Genomic DNA, 18,881 nt, shown 5'->3' with positions numbered 1-18,881 from the left:
ACATTCAGCTAAACCAACTGTTTTTTTTTTTATTTCACGAAGCGATTACCATCAGAGAAGAACCTTCCCTCCCCACCCCTTCTCCCTTCCTTCCCGTCTCCCCCTCCCTCTCTCCCTCCCCCCCCCAACCTCCTCCCCCTTCCCGTAACCCCTAACCCAAAAGGAGTTTACAGTATTGAAAGAGCTTTTACCCAAATGAACTCACAGTCTTCTGCCTCTTGATGGGGAAGAAAGGTATAAAGGGGTTTATAGTGTACAGCAGGGAGCCTCCGGGAAGGCGAGCATCTTCTCTCTCTCTCTCTCTCTCTCTCTCTCTCTCTCTCCTTACTTGGAATGTCGGGTTTTATGCATATTATTAAAAAAAGAATTTGAGAATACAATTTAAAATTATTGAAATTTCTCTCTCTCTCTCTCTCTCTCTCTCTCTCTCTCTCTCTCTCTCTCTCTCTCTCTCTCTCTCTCTCTCTCTCCTTACTTAGAATATCGGGTTTTATGCATATTATTAAAGAGAAAAATTTGAAAATTGTCTCTTAGTATTTTGTAATACAAATTTAATATATAAAATTATTGAAATCTCTCTCTCTCTCTCTCTCTCTCTCTCTCTCTCTCTCTCTCTCTCTCTCTCTCTCTCTCTCTCTCCTTACTTAGAATATCGGGTTTTACGCATATTATTAAAAAGAAAAATTTGAAAAGTGTCTCTTAGTATTTTTTCATACAAATTTGATATAAAAGGAGTGAAATTCTCTCTCTCTCTCTCTCTCTCTCTCTCTCTCTCTCTCTCTCTCTCTCTCTCTCTCTCTCTTGCTGAGAATGATGGGTTTTATGCAAAATATTGAAAAGAAAATGTGAAAAGTGTCTCTTAACATTTTTGCACAAACATTTAATATAATTTAAAATGAGTGAGATTCTCTCTCTCTCTCTCTCTCTCTCTCTCTCTCTCTCTCTCTCTCTCTCTCTCTCTCTCTCGCTCTCTCTCTCTTAGAATATCGGGTTTTTTGCATATTATTGAAAAAAAGAATTTGAGAATACAATTTAAAATTAATGAAATTTCTCTCTCTCTCTCTCTCTCTCTCTCTCTCTCTAAGGGCTCCATAAAGCATCTCGAGAGGCCTAATAGTGAGACGAAAATACGCTTATGGACTTAGGCTACTTGGGTAATTTAAGGCCAAGAAGTTATCCCACCTAACTTCTATTCTCATTCTTGTGACTTTCGGACGAGTCACAGGATCACCATAGAGAAAGGAACGAGAGAAAGGAACGCGGGACCGACTGTTGCTTCTCCCAACTATGAGCGAGAAAGTTGTTGACTGAGAGAAAGTTATTTGATGTGTGAAAGCTGTGAAAGTCTGGGGGAACTGGTTTCTTTTGATGCACGAAAGGAAAGTAGCGGAATAACAGATTGTGTTTTGGTACATTTTCATCTGTTTATTAATTTATTAATTTTTTTTTCTTTTTTTAATAAGTGGGATCTCTTCTTTATTTATTTCCCTTTACTTCCTCTTACTTCTTCCTAATGAACACCATAATATTCTTTGGGAGGTTGAATTTCAAGTCAGTGGCCCCTTGGGTGGGCTTGTTCCATATGAATAGGTTTCATCTTCTGAAAATAATAATAATAATAATAATAATAATAATAATAATAATAATAATAATAATAATAATAATAATAATAATAATAATAATAATGGTTAATTTCTCTTGTATTTTTCTTTGGGGTTAAAATATTCTTTAAGGTCCACAATAATATATCAGATGGTAATAATTTTAATAAGTGTTATAAAGTTTTATAAAGTTTTACAACTGTTACCATCAGATATATTATTGTGGACCTTAAATAATAATAATAATAATAATAATAATAATAATAATAATAATAATAATAATAATAATAATAATAATAATAATAATAATAATAATAATGTTTAATTTCTCATGTATTTTTCTTTGGGGTTAATTTATTCTTTAAGGCCCACAATAATATGTCTGATGGTAACAGTTTTATAAAGTCTTATAAAGTTTTATAAAGTTTTACAACTGTTACCACTCAGATATATTATATTGGGACCTTAAAGAGGAATAATACAATAATACATACACACACACACACACACACTACTTCGTATTGTTCTTTGTGGTTAATTCATTACAATGCCTCCGTGTAAACAGAGCTGTTAGTTTTTGAACTTGAAAGGAAGGGGGGCATGAATGACCCAGGTCATGTGAACGGAAGACAAAGGAAGGGAAAAGGTTAACGCGGAGTTATGGAAGGTGCAATCACATGCAGTCGCTTGCAGTCGCTTGCAATTGCATCCGCCGGGTGGGGGTTCGCAAACACGGCGGTAAATCGGAACCATACTTAGGTGTTTTGTTCATGTGTACTTTTTTTTTTTTTTTTACTTTTTAGTTTTCTGTCAAAGAAAACTAATGTGACGGCTTTGTCTGTCCGTCCGCACTTTTTCTGTCCGCACTTAATTCTCTCCGCACTTTTTCTGTCCTCACTTAATTCTATCCGCACTTTTTCTGTCCGCATTTTTTCTGTCCGCACATTTTTCTGTCCGCACTTAATTCTGTCCGCCCTCAGATTTTAAAAACTACTGAGGCTAGAGGGCTGCAAATTGGTCTGTTGATCATCCACCTCCAATCATCAAACCTACCACATTGCGGCCCTAGGCCTCAGTTTTATTTCATACGGTTAGCTTATAATCGTGCATCTACCAACTCTATAGGACAGGCCTACCGTGCCGGTTAAAGTTTCATGGGTCATGGCTCATACAGCATAATATTTTCAGGCCTATACGCTGTACAGAAAGCTCGGCTCAGAAAGAAACTTCAGCAGGCATTTATTACTATTTCGGGCTTCATGTAATGCGAAATGGACCCATGGTTTAAATTTTTTAGCTTCTTAATTGATGGCTGGTATAGTGGTTAGCGTCGTGGAAAGCCACTCAGATGTCGCTGCGGGGGTTCGCGTCTCCCCGAGGGCGATGAATGAAAATCACTGGCTCCCTATCATGATCAGTTACTGCCGCAGTGTTGGGGGGGTCTGCTGCGGTGGGAGGTTGAAACCAACATTCTTTTGAAGCTTAAAGAATTTCGAGTCAATGGCCCCTTTGGTGTGCTTGTTCCATGTGAATAGGTTTCATCTGCCGAAATAATAATAATAATAATAATAATAATAATAATAATAATAATAATAATAATATCTATATGGAGATGATCTTACTATTAGGGACAAATTTCGCATCTTAGACTGTAATGTTTTTTTCCTTTGCAGGCATTAATACGGAAACATTTATCTCAGTTTGTAATACAGTGGATAGTTGAACATTTGCACACTGAGGGTTAAAGGTTTACACACACACACACCTATATATATATATATATATATATATATATATATATATATATATATATATATATATATATATATATATACTCATTTAGTCTTAAAAGAAGCAGCAATTGAAAGGAAAAAGTAATTCAGACCGCAATTATTTTACAGTTTTTTTAACTTGGTATGGATTCGCAAGTGTGCATATATACACACACATATACATATATATATATATATATATATATATATATATATATATAGAGAGAGAGAGAGAGAGAGAGAGAGAGAGAGAGAGAGAGAGAGAGAGGAGAGAGAGAGAGAATATCAGTAATGAATCACATCAAGTTAAAATGAAACTGACCGGCGTACCGTTACTAATTTCCTTATCAGGAACTTCCTGGAACAGCTTATATATAACACAATATCTGCAAAGCGGACAGACAGTTCACAGGTTACCACCGCGCAGCACATTCGCCTTTTCAAACCTCTCCTCGGAAGAGGATCGCAGGTGATGAAGCAGGTTCGCAAAGGAAATGTAGTAGAAAACGATTTTGCTAAAGCTCTCTCTCTCTCTCTCTCTCTCTCTCTCTCTCTCTCTCTCTCTCTCTCTCTCTCTCTCTCTCTCTCTCTCTTTTCAGACTTCATTAACTCGAAAATGGAGCCGAATGCAGGCGTGCGTTTATTTGTTTATTTCCAGCGGTTTTCAGAGGATCGCGAAAACATGGCCGTAATCCCCCCCAAAAAAAAACAAAATCTGTCAATAACATCAGTCCAAAGGAACATCATACAAATATGGCGGCTGATGTGGATGCTTCTGTTGCTTCTGCAACTGAAGGCAAGAATTAAAGTGGTATTAGTTCGATGTTTTCCCTCGAGTAAGCAACTTTAGGTGCGACTTTAGGAGCCAGGTTGCAAGGCGGCCGAGCGGTCTCTCTTATGTTTTGTTCAGACTTTATTCCCACCTTTCTGGTTCGGCCTGGGAAACATAGTGACGTGTGTGCAGTGATGTATGATGTGTATGTGTGTGTGTGTGTGTGTGTATGTATGCGCACTCATCCACTCAAGCGGGTGTAGATAGACACTGATAAAACGCACACACACACAAAACACTCACAAATATATGTTATATGCAAGAAGAAATCTATATGACAATGTACAGACTCTATGAAAATTACAAACAATTAAATTTGAGCCAGTTCCTTCGGCGCAATCGAGTTTTCTGTTCATACTACAGCGCATAATCGAGCCACCGAAAATAGATCCCATCTTTTCGGGTGGTCTCGTATGTGATGAATGAGCCGGCCCATAAACTCTGACCAAGCCCGGTGGTGCCTGTCCTATCGTTGCCAGAAGCACGATTATGGCCCCAACTTAACCTTAAATAAAATCAAAACTACTGAGGCTAGAGGGCTGTAATCAGAGGTATGTTTGATGTTTGGAGTGGTGTATATGATCAACACACCAATTTGCAGCCCCCTAGCCTAGAAGCTAGTTTTCAAGATCTGAGGGCTTGGACAGAAAAAGTGAGGACAGAATAAAGTGCGGACGGACAGACAAAGCCGGCACAATAGTTTTCTTTTCAGAAAACTAAAAAGTAAAAAAAAAAAAAATTTGACAAAGGTTACCAATAAAAAATACAAAAAACTTTCGGACCGAAAGATTGAGAAATCAAGCTCCTGTGTTCTAATCGACGAAGATAGGTTCCATTTCGGGGAAAATGAAACCTCATGCATTTCAATCGTTCTTTTTCCTTTTTTTTCCTTTTTTTTCTTTTTCCTTTTTTCCTCTTCTTTTTTCTATTTTCATTTTTTCCTATTTTATTTTTTCCTTCTTTTCCTTGTTTCCTTTTTTTCTTTTTCCCTGTTTTTTCTTTGTTCATTTTTGCATTTCCTCCTTTTTTAATTTTTTCCTGTTTTTTTTTCCTTTTTTCATTTTGTCCTTTTTCACTTTTTTCCTGATTTCCTTTTTCCTATTTTGATTTTTTCGTTTTTCCTATTTTTCCCTTTTCATTTTTCCTTTTTCGTTTCTTTCCTTTATTCTTTTTTCTGTTTTCCTTTTATCATTTTCCTTTTTTCCTTTTTCCTCATTTTCCTCTCTTCCTATTCCGAGTCACTGAAATAAGTCTCGATAAACTAAAATGTCGGCTTTTGCTGACTTAGTTTATTCGTTTAGATTTATTCGTTTAGGTGTTGCGGTTTTCGTGTTATTTCAGACCTGTTGATATTTACGCTTTTTGACAATATAGAAGCTTCATTGCGTTTCAGTACTTACTCGTTAATTTGATTAAGGAAAATGGGTTCAGTATAGGTGTGTATATATATATATATATATATATATATATATATATATATATATATATATATATATATGTGTGTATACTCCCTATATATATATATATATATATATATATATATATATATATAATGTCAGATTGGCTCCCGTGGGCAGTGGAAGACTTTAAAGTAAAATGATGTAGAAATGGAATAATGTCAGCTGGGCATCTGTGGGCAACAGAAGAATTCATAATGAAATTATTTAAACTTAAAAATATATATAATGTCAGCACCGGAAGAGTTATTCTGAAATGTTGTAAAGACGTCCCAGTGTCAGCTGGGCTCTTTTGGGTACCAGAAAAGTTCATTCTAGAATAATGTAAAATATGAGCTTACTGTCATTAGTACGTTATTTCAACCAACATAATTAAAATATACCCAGCGTAGTACAGTGCCTTTGCGGAACAAGAGCAAAATAAAAGATTAGTGAAAGAAACACGAAGGAACAACAAGAAAGCAAATAAAAGCTAGGTAAAGAGAATCACGAAAAACAAGAAGGCAAATAAAAGCAAGGTATTGAGAATCACGAAAAACAAGAAGGCAAATAAACGCAAGTTAAAAAGAATCACGAGAAACAAGAAGCCAAATAAAAACTAGTTAAAAACAATAATCCCAGAAAACGAGTTGGGACCCAAACACTCCCCTCAAGGCCGTTGACAGACGGTCGAGGCTGACGAACGAACTGGTCTGAGGAGGTGGTTGGGTTGTTGGGGGGTGGGGGGGGTTGATCTTCGTTCCTCCGAGAGACGCGAAAACTCGATAAGAGCAAAAAGACAAATAACTATAAAAGAGGACCTGCCATAACGGCGTTTCCTGCGTCACATCCTCTCTCCGCCCCTCTCTCGATTTCCTGTAGAAGGAAATTAAGAGGAAGAAAAACGACCCTGTACTCTCTCTCTCTCACGCCTCGGAAGAGGGCCCCCCTCCCCACCGCCCAATTTTCCTCTCTCTCTCTCTCTCTCTCTCTCTCTCTCTCTCTCTCTCTCTCTCTCTCTCTCCCATCGGGGCAGATCGCGGAAATTCTTGTCGTTTGGTCGCTTGCGATTGTAAAGGTGTTTTTTTTGGGGGGGGGCGAGGTTCCCTGAAAGCTTCGTGTTTAAACGTTTTTAAGGTCACGCGTCGCTGCGATGAGACATAAAAAAAAATATCTCAGTTGAACACGCTATTTTGAGTAGTTTTTTGGGGAAATGGGACTTATAATAATTGTTGGTTGGGGGTCCTATAGTTAAAAAACAATAAGTGTGACAGAATCATAATTTTTAGTTTTTTGGAAAAGAAAACTGTTGTGCCGGCTTTGTCTGTCATTCCGCACTTTATTCTGTCCGCACTTTTTCTGTCCGCCCTCAAATCTCAAAAACTACTGAGGCTAGAATTCTGAAAATTGGTGTGTTGATCATCCACCCTCCAATCATCAAACATACCAAATTGCTGCCCTCTAGCCTCAGTAGTTTTTATTTTATACAAGGTTAAAGTTAGCCATAATCGTGCTTCTGGCGACGATATAGGACAGGCCACCAACCGGGACGTGGTTAAAGTTTCACGGGCTGCATCTCATACAGCATTATACCGATAGATCTATGTTCGGTGGCCTTGATTATACGCTGTACGGAAAATTCGATTGCGCCGAAGAAACTTCTGCACATTTTTTACTTGTTCAATCTACATCCAGTGTAGAGTTGGCTTCTCTATCACTCTGTGACTGATTACAGGAGCAACGAGGTTTGGCAGCTGTGCGTGTCATTGTTCCCTTAACAGGCCCAGAGATTGAAACGTAGTGACAGAGGAATCAGACTTTCATTCCTTTTACACTAGCTCCTTTCATATTCTCTTTCTTCCATCGGACTTTCCTAATAATTGATTCACAGTGCAGCTGCTTTGAGGTTTTCCTCCTGTTACACCGTTCGAACCTTTTACTGTCAATTTCCGTTTCAGCACTGAATGACCTCATACGTCCCAGTGCTTGACCTTTGGCCAAAATTCTATGTTCAGTTCAGTTCAGTTCTATGACCACAGGTCGAATGTGGAAATCTCGTATCATTCTCGCCTGGGTATTATTAACGGTAGTGCATTGGTGAAAAAAAAAACTAACATCTTTATGCATTATGTCAGTTATTTTTGAAATTTTGAAATTGATGCTGTTGCTCTAATTATTTTTTTATCAAATTTTACTTCGCGTTTTCACCCTCGTGTGAACGACCCTGTTGCACTGTGTAAACATTTGTTAATATTTACGACTATTCTCTCTCTCTCTCTCTCTCTCTCTCTCTCTCTCTCTCTCTCTCTCTCTCTCTCTCTCTCTCTCTCGTTTTGCCGCATTGGTATTTATTCTGTATGCCTTTCCTGGACAAGGAGATTCTGTTGTGCATTGTGTAGGCCTTTGCATACAACTGACAAAGAAATCAGATCTCTCTCTCTCTCTCTCTCTCTCTCTCTCTCTCTCTCTCTCTCTCTCTCTCTCTCTCTCTCTCTCTCTCTCTCTGTCGTTTTTGCATTAGTATTTATTCTGTATGCCTTTCCTGGGAAATTCTGCTGTATCCATTCTGTAGGCCTCTACATACAACTGACAATGAAATCAGACTCTGTTACTCTGGAACAGTGTTGACCAGAAGTTCTGTATATTATTTTCTGTAGATTACCGAGGAAGAGCCATGCTATGCATCATAATGGTGTTGACCAGAAGTTCTGCATATTATTTTTTGTAGATTACCAAGGAAGAGCCATGCTATGCATCGTAATGGTGTTGACCAAAAGTTCTGTATATTATTTTCTGTAGATTACCAAGGAAGAGCCATGCTATGCATCGTATTGGTGTTGACCAAAAGTTCTGTATATTATTTTCTGTAGATTACCAAGGAAGAGCCATGCTATGCATCGTATTGGTGTTGACCAAAAGTTCTGTATATTATTTTCTGTAGATTACTAAGTAAGAGTAATGCTACAATTCATTGCGATCGTAGCTGGCAAGAAAGTATGAAAGGGAGGGCTTGAAGAAAGTATGTTCCGATTTATATTTCGTACAGGCGTCAGTTTCTATATTATGTGGCAAAGGAGCCTTTGATACTCAATTCGTTTCGCCCTTCGACCCATAGCTGCAACCCCTTTCATTCCTTTTACTGTACCTCCGTTCATATTATCTGTCTTTCATCTTGCTATCCACCTTCTTCTGATAATTGATTCATAGTGCAACTGCGAAGTCTTCCTCCTGTACACCTTTCAAACCTACCTAACCTCCATTTCCTTTCCAGCGCTGAACGACCTCATAGGTCCCAATGCTTGGCCTTTGTCCTAAACTCTATATCCCATTCCATTCCATTTTATATTAAATCACCCCCTTTTTTCTATTTAAATCACCCTAATCAAACCGACACGCCGAAACGTTCGTTCGGCAATTGCTCTTCAATCCGACAGCCGTCCTCGCGAGCCGCCCCGCCATAAAATCCCGACCGAATTGTTTCCATTTGATGGAATCTGTTCAAAATCTGGGCTGAATCGTGACGCTGCGGATGGCATCTGTCTACCGCTCGGCAATTTCGTCTCATATGGCATCGTAGAGGCGTGTCACTTAGCAGGGGATGTCGTGTTTGCATCATTGCATTTTGTTTTTGATGGCGAAGCTTCGAATATCTCAGGCGTGGGTTCTCTATGCTTTCCATTTGCGCTTTTAGGTTATATATAGATTTGGTGGTTGCGGTATTTCCCGTGTTATTATTATTATTATTATTATTGTGTATTATTATTATTATTATTATTATTATTATTATTATTGTTAATTATTTCAGAGATTCACAATCTCGTGAAAAACAATCTGTGTAATAAAAACCCACAATTGTATAGTAATATATTTACTATATAATTGTGGATTTTGATTATACAATTTATTATTATTATTATTATTATTATTATTATTATTATTATTATTATTATTATTATTATTTGGTGGTTGTGTTATTTCCCGCGCTCAATTTTATTATTATTATTATTATTATTATTATTATTATTATTATTATTATTATTAGAAAGTCTGATATCCAAAAGGAAATTTTTATTTTAAAATTAATTTTTTTTGTATGTAAATGCGCTTTTATTTTCGGTGCAATCGAGTTTTCTGTTCAGCGTATAATGCTGTATGAGCCTGTCCAATATCGTTGCCAGACGCATGGTCATCGCTAACTTTAACCTTAAATAAAATAAAAACTGCTGAGGCTAGAGGGCTGCAATTTGGTATGTTTGATGATTGGAGGGTGGATGATCAACATACCATTTGCAGCTCTCAGCTAATCAGTAATTTAAGATCTGAGGCGGACAGAAAAGTGCGGACAGACAGACAAATCCGTCACAATAGTTTTCTTTACAGAAAACTAAAGCAAGGCAGAGCAAAGGATTACCAAGGTTCTCTAGTTATTCTCTTACATCTTCACATCTTGTGCAGAACAGAGTCAGAGTTTGTATTTATAGGCCCTGACTTGAATTAAGCCCAGTACCTAATCCTGTTTAAAGTTTCATGGGCCGCGGCTCATACAACATTACACCGAGACCACCGAAAGATAGATCTATTTTCGGTGGCCTTGATTATACGCTGTAGCAGCCGTACAGAAAACTCGACTGCGCCGAAGAAACTTCGGCGCATTTGAAACTTGTTTGCTCTTAGACAGATTCATTCAGTTTACAAATGATCATTACAAAAAGCTGTTTAATTACAGGAGGTGTTTGTTTTTAAAGACACTCGAGAATCACTGAGAATCATAAAAAAAAAAAAAATCGATTTTGAAAAATCCAGCTGAACACACGTTCTGTACCGGAATATTATTACAGTAAAATTACAGTAGGCGCTCTACCCCGCCCCCCACTCACAGGAATGAAATCCGGCGAAAAAGCTGTTTAATTACAGGAGGTCTTTGTTTTTAAAGACACTCGAGAATCACTGAAATCAACAAAAAAAAAAACTCGATTTTGAAAAATCCTTCGAACACGTTCTCTACCGGAATATTATTACAGTAAAATTACAGTAGCTCTTCCCCCCCCCCCCACACACAGGAATGAAATCCGGCGAAAAAAGCTGTTTAATTACAGGAGGTCTTTGTTTTTAAAGACACTCGAGAATCACTGAGAATCACCAAAAAAAAAAAACTCGATTTTGAAAAATCCTTCGAACACGTTCTGTACCGGAATATTATTACAGTAAAATTACAGTAGCTCTTCCCTCCCGCCCCACAGGAATGAAATCCGGCGAAAAAAGCTGTTTAATTACAGGAGGTCTTTGTTTTTAAAGACACTCGAGAATCACTGAGAATCAAAAAAAAAAAAAAAAAAAAATCGATTTTGAAAAATCCTTCGAACACGTTCTGTACCGGAATATTATTACAGTAAAATTACAGTAGCTCTTCCCCCGCCCGCCCCACAGGAATGAAATCCGGCGAAAAAAGCTGTTTAATTACAGGAGGTCTTTGTTTTTAAAGACACTCGAGAATCACTGAGAATCACCAAAAAAAAAAAAAAAAAAAAACTCGATTTTGAAAATCCTTCGAGCACGTTCTGTACCGGAATATTATTACAGTAAAATTACACAGTAGCTCTTCCCCCTCTCCCCCACACAGGAATGAAATCCGAAAAAAAGCTGTTTAATTACAGGAGGTCTTTGTTTTTAAAGACACTCGAGAATCACTGAGAATCAAAAAAAAAAAAAACTCGATTTTGAAAAATCCTTCGAACACGTTCTGTACCGGAATATTATTACAGTAAAATTACAGTAGCTCTTCTCCCACACAGGAATGAAATCCAGCGAAAAAGCTGTTTAATTACAGGAGGTCTTTTGTTTTTTAAAGACACTCGAGAATCACTGAATCAACAAAAAAAAAAAAAAAACTCGATTTGAAAAATCCTTCGAACACGTTCTGTACCGGAATATTATTACAGTAAAATTACAGTAGCTCTTCCCCCGCCCGCCCCACAGGAATGAAATCCGGCGAAAAACCCTGTGTGTGTGTGTTTTTCCAAGAAGTGTCCTTTCGCCTAAAAGCTTCCTTCCTTTGTGCGGCGCCTTCTTCTCCTTCTTCCAGGAGGAGGCGAAACTGCTCGTGAAATTCCTCCTGCAGGAGATAGACCTCGTTTCGGAAAAGACACACAGATGTGGTGTTGCTCCGACATGCAAATTGACGTCGGGCTTTTAGGAGGAGTTGAGAGAGAGAGAGAGAGAGAGAGAGAGAGAGAGACAGACAGAGAGAGAGAGAGACAGAGAGATTAAGGGAGAGAGAGACAGAGATTGAGTGAGAGAGAGAGAGAGATTGAGTGAGAGAGAGGGAGACACTGAGGAAGAAAGAGAGAGAGAGAGATTGAGGAAGAGAAAGAGGGAAAGATTGAGGAAGAGAGAGAGAGAGGAGGGAGAGAGAGAGAGAGAGGAGAGAGAGAGAGAGAGAGAGAGAGAGAGAGAGAGAGAGAGATTGAACGAGAGAAGGAGGAAGTAAGAGGGGAAGAGAGAGAGAGAGAGAGATTGAAAGAGAAAGGAAAAGAGAGAGAGAGAGAGAGAAGGGAGAGAAAGGGAGAGAGAGAGAGAGAGAGAGAGTGAGAGAGAGATGAGGAGAATAAAAGGAGGAGATAGAGAAATTGGGTAGAAAAGAGGAACAGAGAGAAGAGAGAGAGATTGGCTTTGTTCGCCTTTTTCCTGACATCTCATCTCTCTCTCTCTCTCTCTCTCTCTCTCTCTCTCTCTCTCTTTCTCTTCTCCCATCCATCTTCTTCTGTGATAAAGAACAGATATGTATTCGACACACAGGAGCCATTTTGCATATTTAAAATACATGAATATCCTCTCCTCTTGTCGCATTCTTCCTCTCTACATCTGGTCATCTTAAAGATGAAGAAATATGAGAAAGGACCTGAATAATCTACTCTTTCTCCCTACATCTTGTTCTTTTAAAGATGAAGGATGTCTGAGGAAGGATGTGAATTTATGAGAGGATGTATGAGAAAGGATTTGAATTATGTCAAATTTTTTTTTTTTTTAATCTTCTCTCAAAGAAGTAGGAGGAAAAGTGACGTGGAGAAAAATCTTCTTCTGATTTTTTCGTGTTTCTCCTTTCTCCCCTTCTCGCCTTCTGTAAAATGAAATATAATAATTTGATAATGAAGACACCTCCTCCACCCCCTCCACCCCGTGAAAAAGATGTATATAAAGTTTCCTTTCCCCACACGTCTTACTTATGGCATTCCAGTGACAGAATAGATTGTAATATACAGTCTATAGCCTTTAACCTCACCTTTGTTCTATGAATGTTATATAGAATATATAGATATCTCTTCTAAGGTCTATGTGTTGCTATTGGTGCTGGTAACAGCGTTATAGAAAACCTCAGTAGGGGGTTAATGCCGTCAGTGCACCTCGCGCAGCGCACTGTAGGCTTACTTAAAGGTTCTCTGCAGCGTCCCATCTACCCCTTTCATTAATTTTACTGTACCTCCATGCATAATCTCTCTCTTCCATCCTGCTATCCACCCTCTCCTAACAATTACGAGGTTTCCCGCTTGTTACACCTTTCAAACCTTTCCTTTGACCTAAATGATATATTCCATTTCTGTAGAAGACGCCATCTTTAGTTGTCTCTGTCCGGACGGGGACAAAATAAATATCCTCTGGCCATTGTCGTGGTTACTGTTCCTCTTCGGCCTTCCACAAGCTGTAGGATATTCTGGGATATTCAGGAACTTTTTTCACCATCCGTCTTATTTCACGAGGTGTCCTGGACAGGCTAATTAGAGGCCAGAAGTTGCTTGATTATCGGGACAGTGCTTTCGCCTTACCTCGACGAGTTTTACCACTGTTTTTCCAAGCTCCAAATTTCAGATGTATTTTAAGCGTTGCCTCCCAGGTGGTATATATATCTATATATATATATATATATATATATATATATATATATATATATATATAATATATATATATATATGTGTATGTATGTATATATATATATATATATATATATATATATATATATATATATATATATATATATATATATATATATATATATATATATATATATATTCATCATGTTCCCTATTTTCATTGATTCGGTTATAGATTATAATATATATATATATATATATATATATATATATATATATATATATATATATATATATATATATATATATAAATTTTATATGTATGTATGAATGTGTATACGGTATATATTATATTTTCCATAATTTCCAAACCTAATCTTGTTTTTATAACCTATTTCTTGATTGAATTATTCTCCTTAATTTTTCCAAATTAGTGTTCTGTGCTTGTTCCATATTAATGTGTTCACTTCGTAAGTAATAAAAATACAAAAAAATAATATTAGTGCTTCCAAAGATATGAAAGGAAGCAGCTGGAGACAGTGCAGTGCTTGTGCTTGGATTTTTATTGCTCGTAGACTGAGTCACGAGTGACTGCTTGCTTGTGGGTGATGGTGCTTTTGTTTCAGCATATACATGAAGCAAATGCAAGTGAGGAATAATTCGTATTTCCAGTTAATGTAGATCTGTCATCATGGCTATTGTATATATGTATATATATAAATATATATATATATATATATATATATATATATATATATATATATATATATATATATATGTATAACTGAATCACGAAAATATGGAACGTGATGAATATATAAATAAAGATAAAATCCACGGAGAGTGGAGTGCAGGAACCTTTCGACGCTATGTCCTTTACTTAGCACTAAGTAAAGGACACATAGCGTCGAAAGGCCTCGCAGCACTCCAGTGTTTCCGTTTCCTTGTGATTTTATCTTTATCACATTACACACACACACACACACACACACTCATGGCGTTTCCATATTTCGTGTGATTCAGTTATACGCGTATATATGAATACATAATATATACAGTATATATATATATATATATATATATATATATATATATATATATATATATATATATATATATATAAATAATGTGTGTGTATGTGTGTGTGTATGTCAACGACATACCTATTTTATTCGCTAAGCATCCATTGCTCAACTCCATTTTCCCAATCTTTTTCAGAGGCATCGAATCTGCGAGGAGAAGAGAGCACAGCGCAAAGATGCCACTTCTCGACGAATTCCCAAGAAGAAGAAGAGGGAAGAGAGGAAGTGTTTTCATCTGATGTTTTCGTTTGCCCCGACACTTTTCCTAATCCCGGCGCGAGGAGTAGGAGGAGGAGCAGGACAGTCGCTAATGCAAGTTCTTGGAGTGCTTGAGATTTGCGCGTTGCTGGATTATGATGACAGGGTGCCGTATTAGAAAAGATACAGGGTGCTGAAATTAATCTTTTTTTTAACGCTTCGTCGAATTTTACCTCCGGTGCTCAAAGACTCTCGTTTCAATTCAGAGGGCGACACTTGATACCTCTGTGTCGTTTCCAGTGTAAATAATGAGTTTAGGGGAGAGACTGAGATGAATGAAGGGTACTGGGTAATAATGCTTCTGCGTAGAATCATCATTATTCATCAACAGCCCTGTTGTTTCTGGAGGTAGAAGTGACTGTGAAATATAAAACATAAAGTTTTTTAAGTCGCACTACAATAAGAGCGAAGTATCTTAGAGTTTTTTTTTTTTTGTCTGTTAAAAAAGTTGCATTACTAACTGCTTTATACCTATGGAGGTGAAAGCGACGTAAATACAAAATGTAAGATTTTTAAATCCCGTGATAAAAAGAGAGAAAAATACATTCGAGTTTCGTGAATGTGCGTGAAAAGGTGACAAAAATAAAAAGATGAATGGAAATATTTTAAAAAATTATATTACGCAAACATGAATGACTAAATCTAAAGAAAAATAAATATATCCATTTAGTGCCAATTAACGGAATGCCAGGAAAGATACGAAGGAAATAGAAGGAAATGAATAAGTCGAGGTGAAACGGAAAGAGAACTACGAGAAGATGACCGAGGGAATTCCATCAGCCCAAGATCCTACTCAGGAGGCATTAAGTGTAATGAGACTGGACGCCCCAGTTGGCAGCAAGGGGTTCTATGGGCCGCAGAACGAGTGGGCGAGGTCCCACGCCCATGCCAAACCACGCCCACGCGCCTTCTGTTTCCCTCAGGGAATTCTGCTTCCCCTGTGCGTGCTCGTCGTGTCGTTTCTTCACGTCGCCCTCGGCTCCGACGTCATCAGAATAGGTGAGTGGGTGGGGCTCGTGAGTAAGATTCACGGTAGGAATTCCAGTAGTTGATGAGTAAGATTCACTGTCCAGTAGTTGATGAGTAAGGTTCACGGTAGGAATTCCAGTAGTTGATGAGTAAGATTCACAATCCAGTAGTTGATGAGTAAGATTCACAGTCCAGTAGTTGATGAGTAAGATTCACTGTCCAGTAGTTGATGGGTAAGGTTCACGGTAGGAATTCCAGTAGTTGATGAGTAAGATTCACTGTCCAGTAGTTGATGGGTAAGGTTCACGGTAGGAATTCCAGTAGTTGATGAGTAAGATTCACAATCCAGAAGTTGATGAGCAGATTCACAGTCAATGGTTGATAAGTAAGATTCACTGTCCAGTAGTTGATGGGTAAGGTTCACGGTAGGATTTCCAGTAGTTGATGAGTAAGATTCACTGTCCACTAGTTGATGAGTAAGATTCACAGTCCAGTAGTTGATGAGTAAGATTCACAGTCCAGTAGTTGATGGGTAAGGTTCACGGTAGGAATTCCAGTAGTTGATGAGTGAGATTCACAGTCCAGTAGTTGATGAGTAAGATTCACTGTCCAGTAGTTGATGAGTAAGGTTCACGGTAGGAATTCCAGTAGTTGATGAGTAAGATTCACCGTCCAGTAGTTGATGGGTAAGATTCACGGTAGGAATTCCAGTAGTTGATGAGTAAGATTCACAGTCCAGTAGTTGATGAGTAAGATTCACTGTCCAGTAGTTGATGGGTAAGATTCACGGTAGGAATTCCAGTAGTTGATGAGTAAGATTCACTGTCCAGTAGTTGATGAGTAAGATTCACGATAGGAATTCGAGTAGTTGATGAGTAAGATTCACAGTCCAGTAGTTGATGAGTAAGATTCACGGTAGGAATTCCAGTAGTCGATGAGTAAGATTCATGGTAGAAATTCCAGCAGTTGATGAGTAAGATTCACAGCCCAGTAGTTGATGAGTAAGATTCACGGTAGAAATTCCAGTAGTTGATGAGTAAGATTCACGGAAGAAATTCCAGGAGTTGATGAGTAAGATTCACGGTAGAAATTCCAGTAGCTGATGAGTAAGATTCATGGTAGAAATTAAAATATTTGATGAGTAAGATTCATAGTACAAATTCAAATAGTTGATGAGTAAGGTTCACCGTAGAAATTCAAATAGCTAATGAGTACACTACGAGTCACAGTAGAAATTCCAGTAGTTGATGAGTAAGATTCACGGTAGAAATGCGATGTGTTACTCCAGATAGTTGATGGGTAAGATTCATAATATAAATCCAAATAATTGGTGAGTAAGACTCATAGTAGAAATTCAATGTAGAAATTCAAATAGTTGTTGAGTAAGATTAAATGTAAAAATTCTAATAGTTGATGAGTAAGATTAAATGTACAAATTCTAATAGTTGAGTAAGATTCAATGTAAAAATTCGAATAGTTGATGAGTAAGATTCAGTGTAAAAATTCGAATAGCTGATGAGTAAGATTAAATTTACAAATTCGTATAGTTGGTGTGTAAGCCTCAATGTAAAAATTAAAATAGTTGAAGTAAGATTCAGTGTATAAATTCAAATATTTGATGAGATTCATAGTAGAAATTGATTTGGGAAATGAGTAAGATTCAAAGGTTCACTGAAGAACTGGTTCTACTGCTTCTAAATAATAATAATAATAATAATAATAATAATAATAATAATAATAATAATAATAATAATAATAATAATAATAATAGTCATAAACTGTAGATTTATTCCACAACAAATAGAAAGATTAACGTGACAAAGTATGCCCTAATGGTAGCCAGTACCTTGTCCAATTCTTTATATTGCCTAATTTTTCATATCTTCATATGTTTCACAATAAATCCTAATAATATATTTTGCAATAAATCCAATTAGTATATTTTGCAATATATCTTAATAGTATTAACCATGAGAATTCTGTAAAAATTGCTTAATTCTCTGTGTTAACCATAAAATTTATTTTATTGATCTTCCTAAGCTGATATTGAATACATGGTTTTTTCATGGTTAATCATTTTGTGGTAAATATATGCAATTACCTTAATCTTTTACTGTCATGGCCTGTTTATCCAACGGGTGACGTATTGTCTCGTCTCTCACCCTCTTCCCCTTTTGTAAATTTGAAAAAGAAATTAAACTTCAGTTTTACGCCTGTACTCCCCTTTCGTTCTAATCCCGCGAATTGACAGTGATATGTATTCATGATATATTTGTTATTTCTATCTATATATCTGTAATATGTATATATATATATATATATATATATATATATATATATATATATATATATATATATATATATATATATATATATAGGCAGCTAGATCATGCTCCATCTTGCCTGAGAAAGAAAGAGAGAGAGAAGAGAGAGAGAGAGAGAGAGAGAGAGAGAGAGAGGATTTTTAGGCCTTGCCTTTTGTGGCCTCCGAATCAAGGAGGCGATAAAAGCAGCCGCCCATTGGTTTAATTTATCGCTAACTTTTCCGCGATGCTTTGCTTGTGCCAAGTTCTCCTTTGGGGCGACGTGGTTCTCGTTTTTGTCTACAAAAATACTTCTACGGGTTTGGGGTTTTCCCCTGCTAATTTCTTCAACTCCTTTTTGAGTGGGTATCTTCATGAACTGGCTGTCGAAGAAATTTGTAATTTTTTATTTTCATATTTATGAATATATTAAACTACCCATTATTTCCATATTTTTTTCTTGGTCTTTGTTACATTAATATTCACATTAATCATATTCATGGCTTCTCTTTCCTGCCATATCTGTTGTTTATTCTTCATTATTCTTATACCTAGTTCACTAGGCCTATTTGAATAAAGGTCGACATATTGCTTATTATATTAGGTTTAGTACAATATTTTTTTAAACCATTGCAAGTGATATTTACGGAATTTCTCAAATTTTAGTTTATTACGTTATATTATAATTTTAAATTGTTTTAGTAGTGGAAAACTATACCTTGAAAAGTACTGTGATTTAGAGAGGAGAGAGAGAGGAGAGAGA

The 18,881-nt window shown here is 36.9% G+C and overlaps 1 protein-coding gene across 8 annotated transcripts in view; it reads left to right on the top strand.

Annotated features, from left to right (window-relative positions):
* Nucleotides 1–18,881, top strand: part of LOC136840743 (glutamate receptor ionotropic, kainate 2-like) — a 297,978-nt gene that overhangs the window by 46,337 nt on the left and 232,760 nt on the right. For all 8 annotated transcript variants that reach the window (XR_010853725.1, XM_067107569.1, XM_067107570.1 and 5 more), the window contains exon 2: nt 14,725–15,845. Coding sequence is in view for 7 of the 8 variants with exons in the window: in XM_067107569.1 (XP_066963670.1) it covers nt 15,605–15,845 (241 nt within the window). In the remaining variant the exon portion in view is untranslated. The remainder of the gene's footprint in view (nt 1–14,724; nt 15,846–18,881) is intronic.

This window comes from Macrobrachium rosenbergii, chromosome 8 (genome assembly GCF_040412425.1).
Source record: "Macrobrachium rosenbergii isolate ZJJX-2024 chromosome 8, ASM4041242v1, whole genome shotgun sequence".
NCBI classification, from domain to species: Eukaryota; Metazoa; Arthropoda; class Malacostraca; order Decapoda; family Palaemonidae; genus Macrobrachium; species Macrobrachium rosenbergii.
The sequence above is the reverse complement of the archived record's forward strand: the minus strand, read 5'-3'. Positions and strand labels throughout refer to the sequence as shown.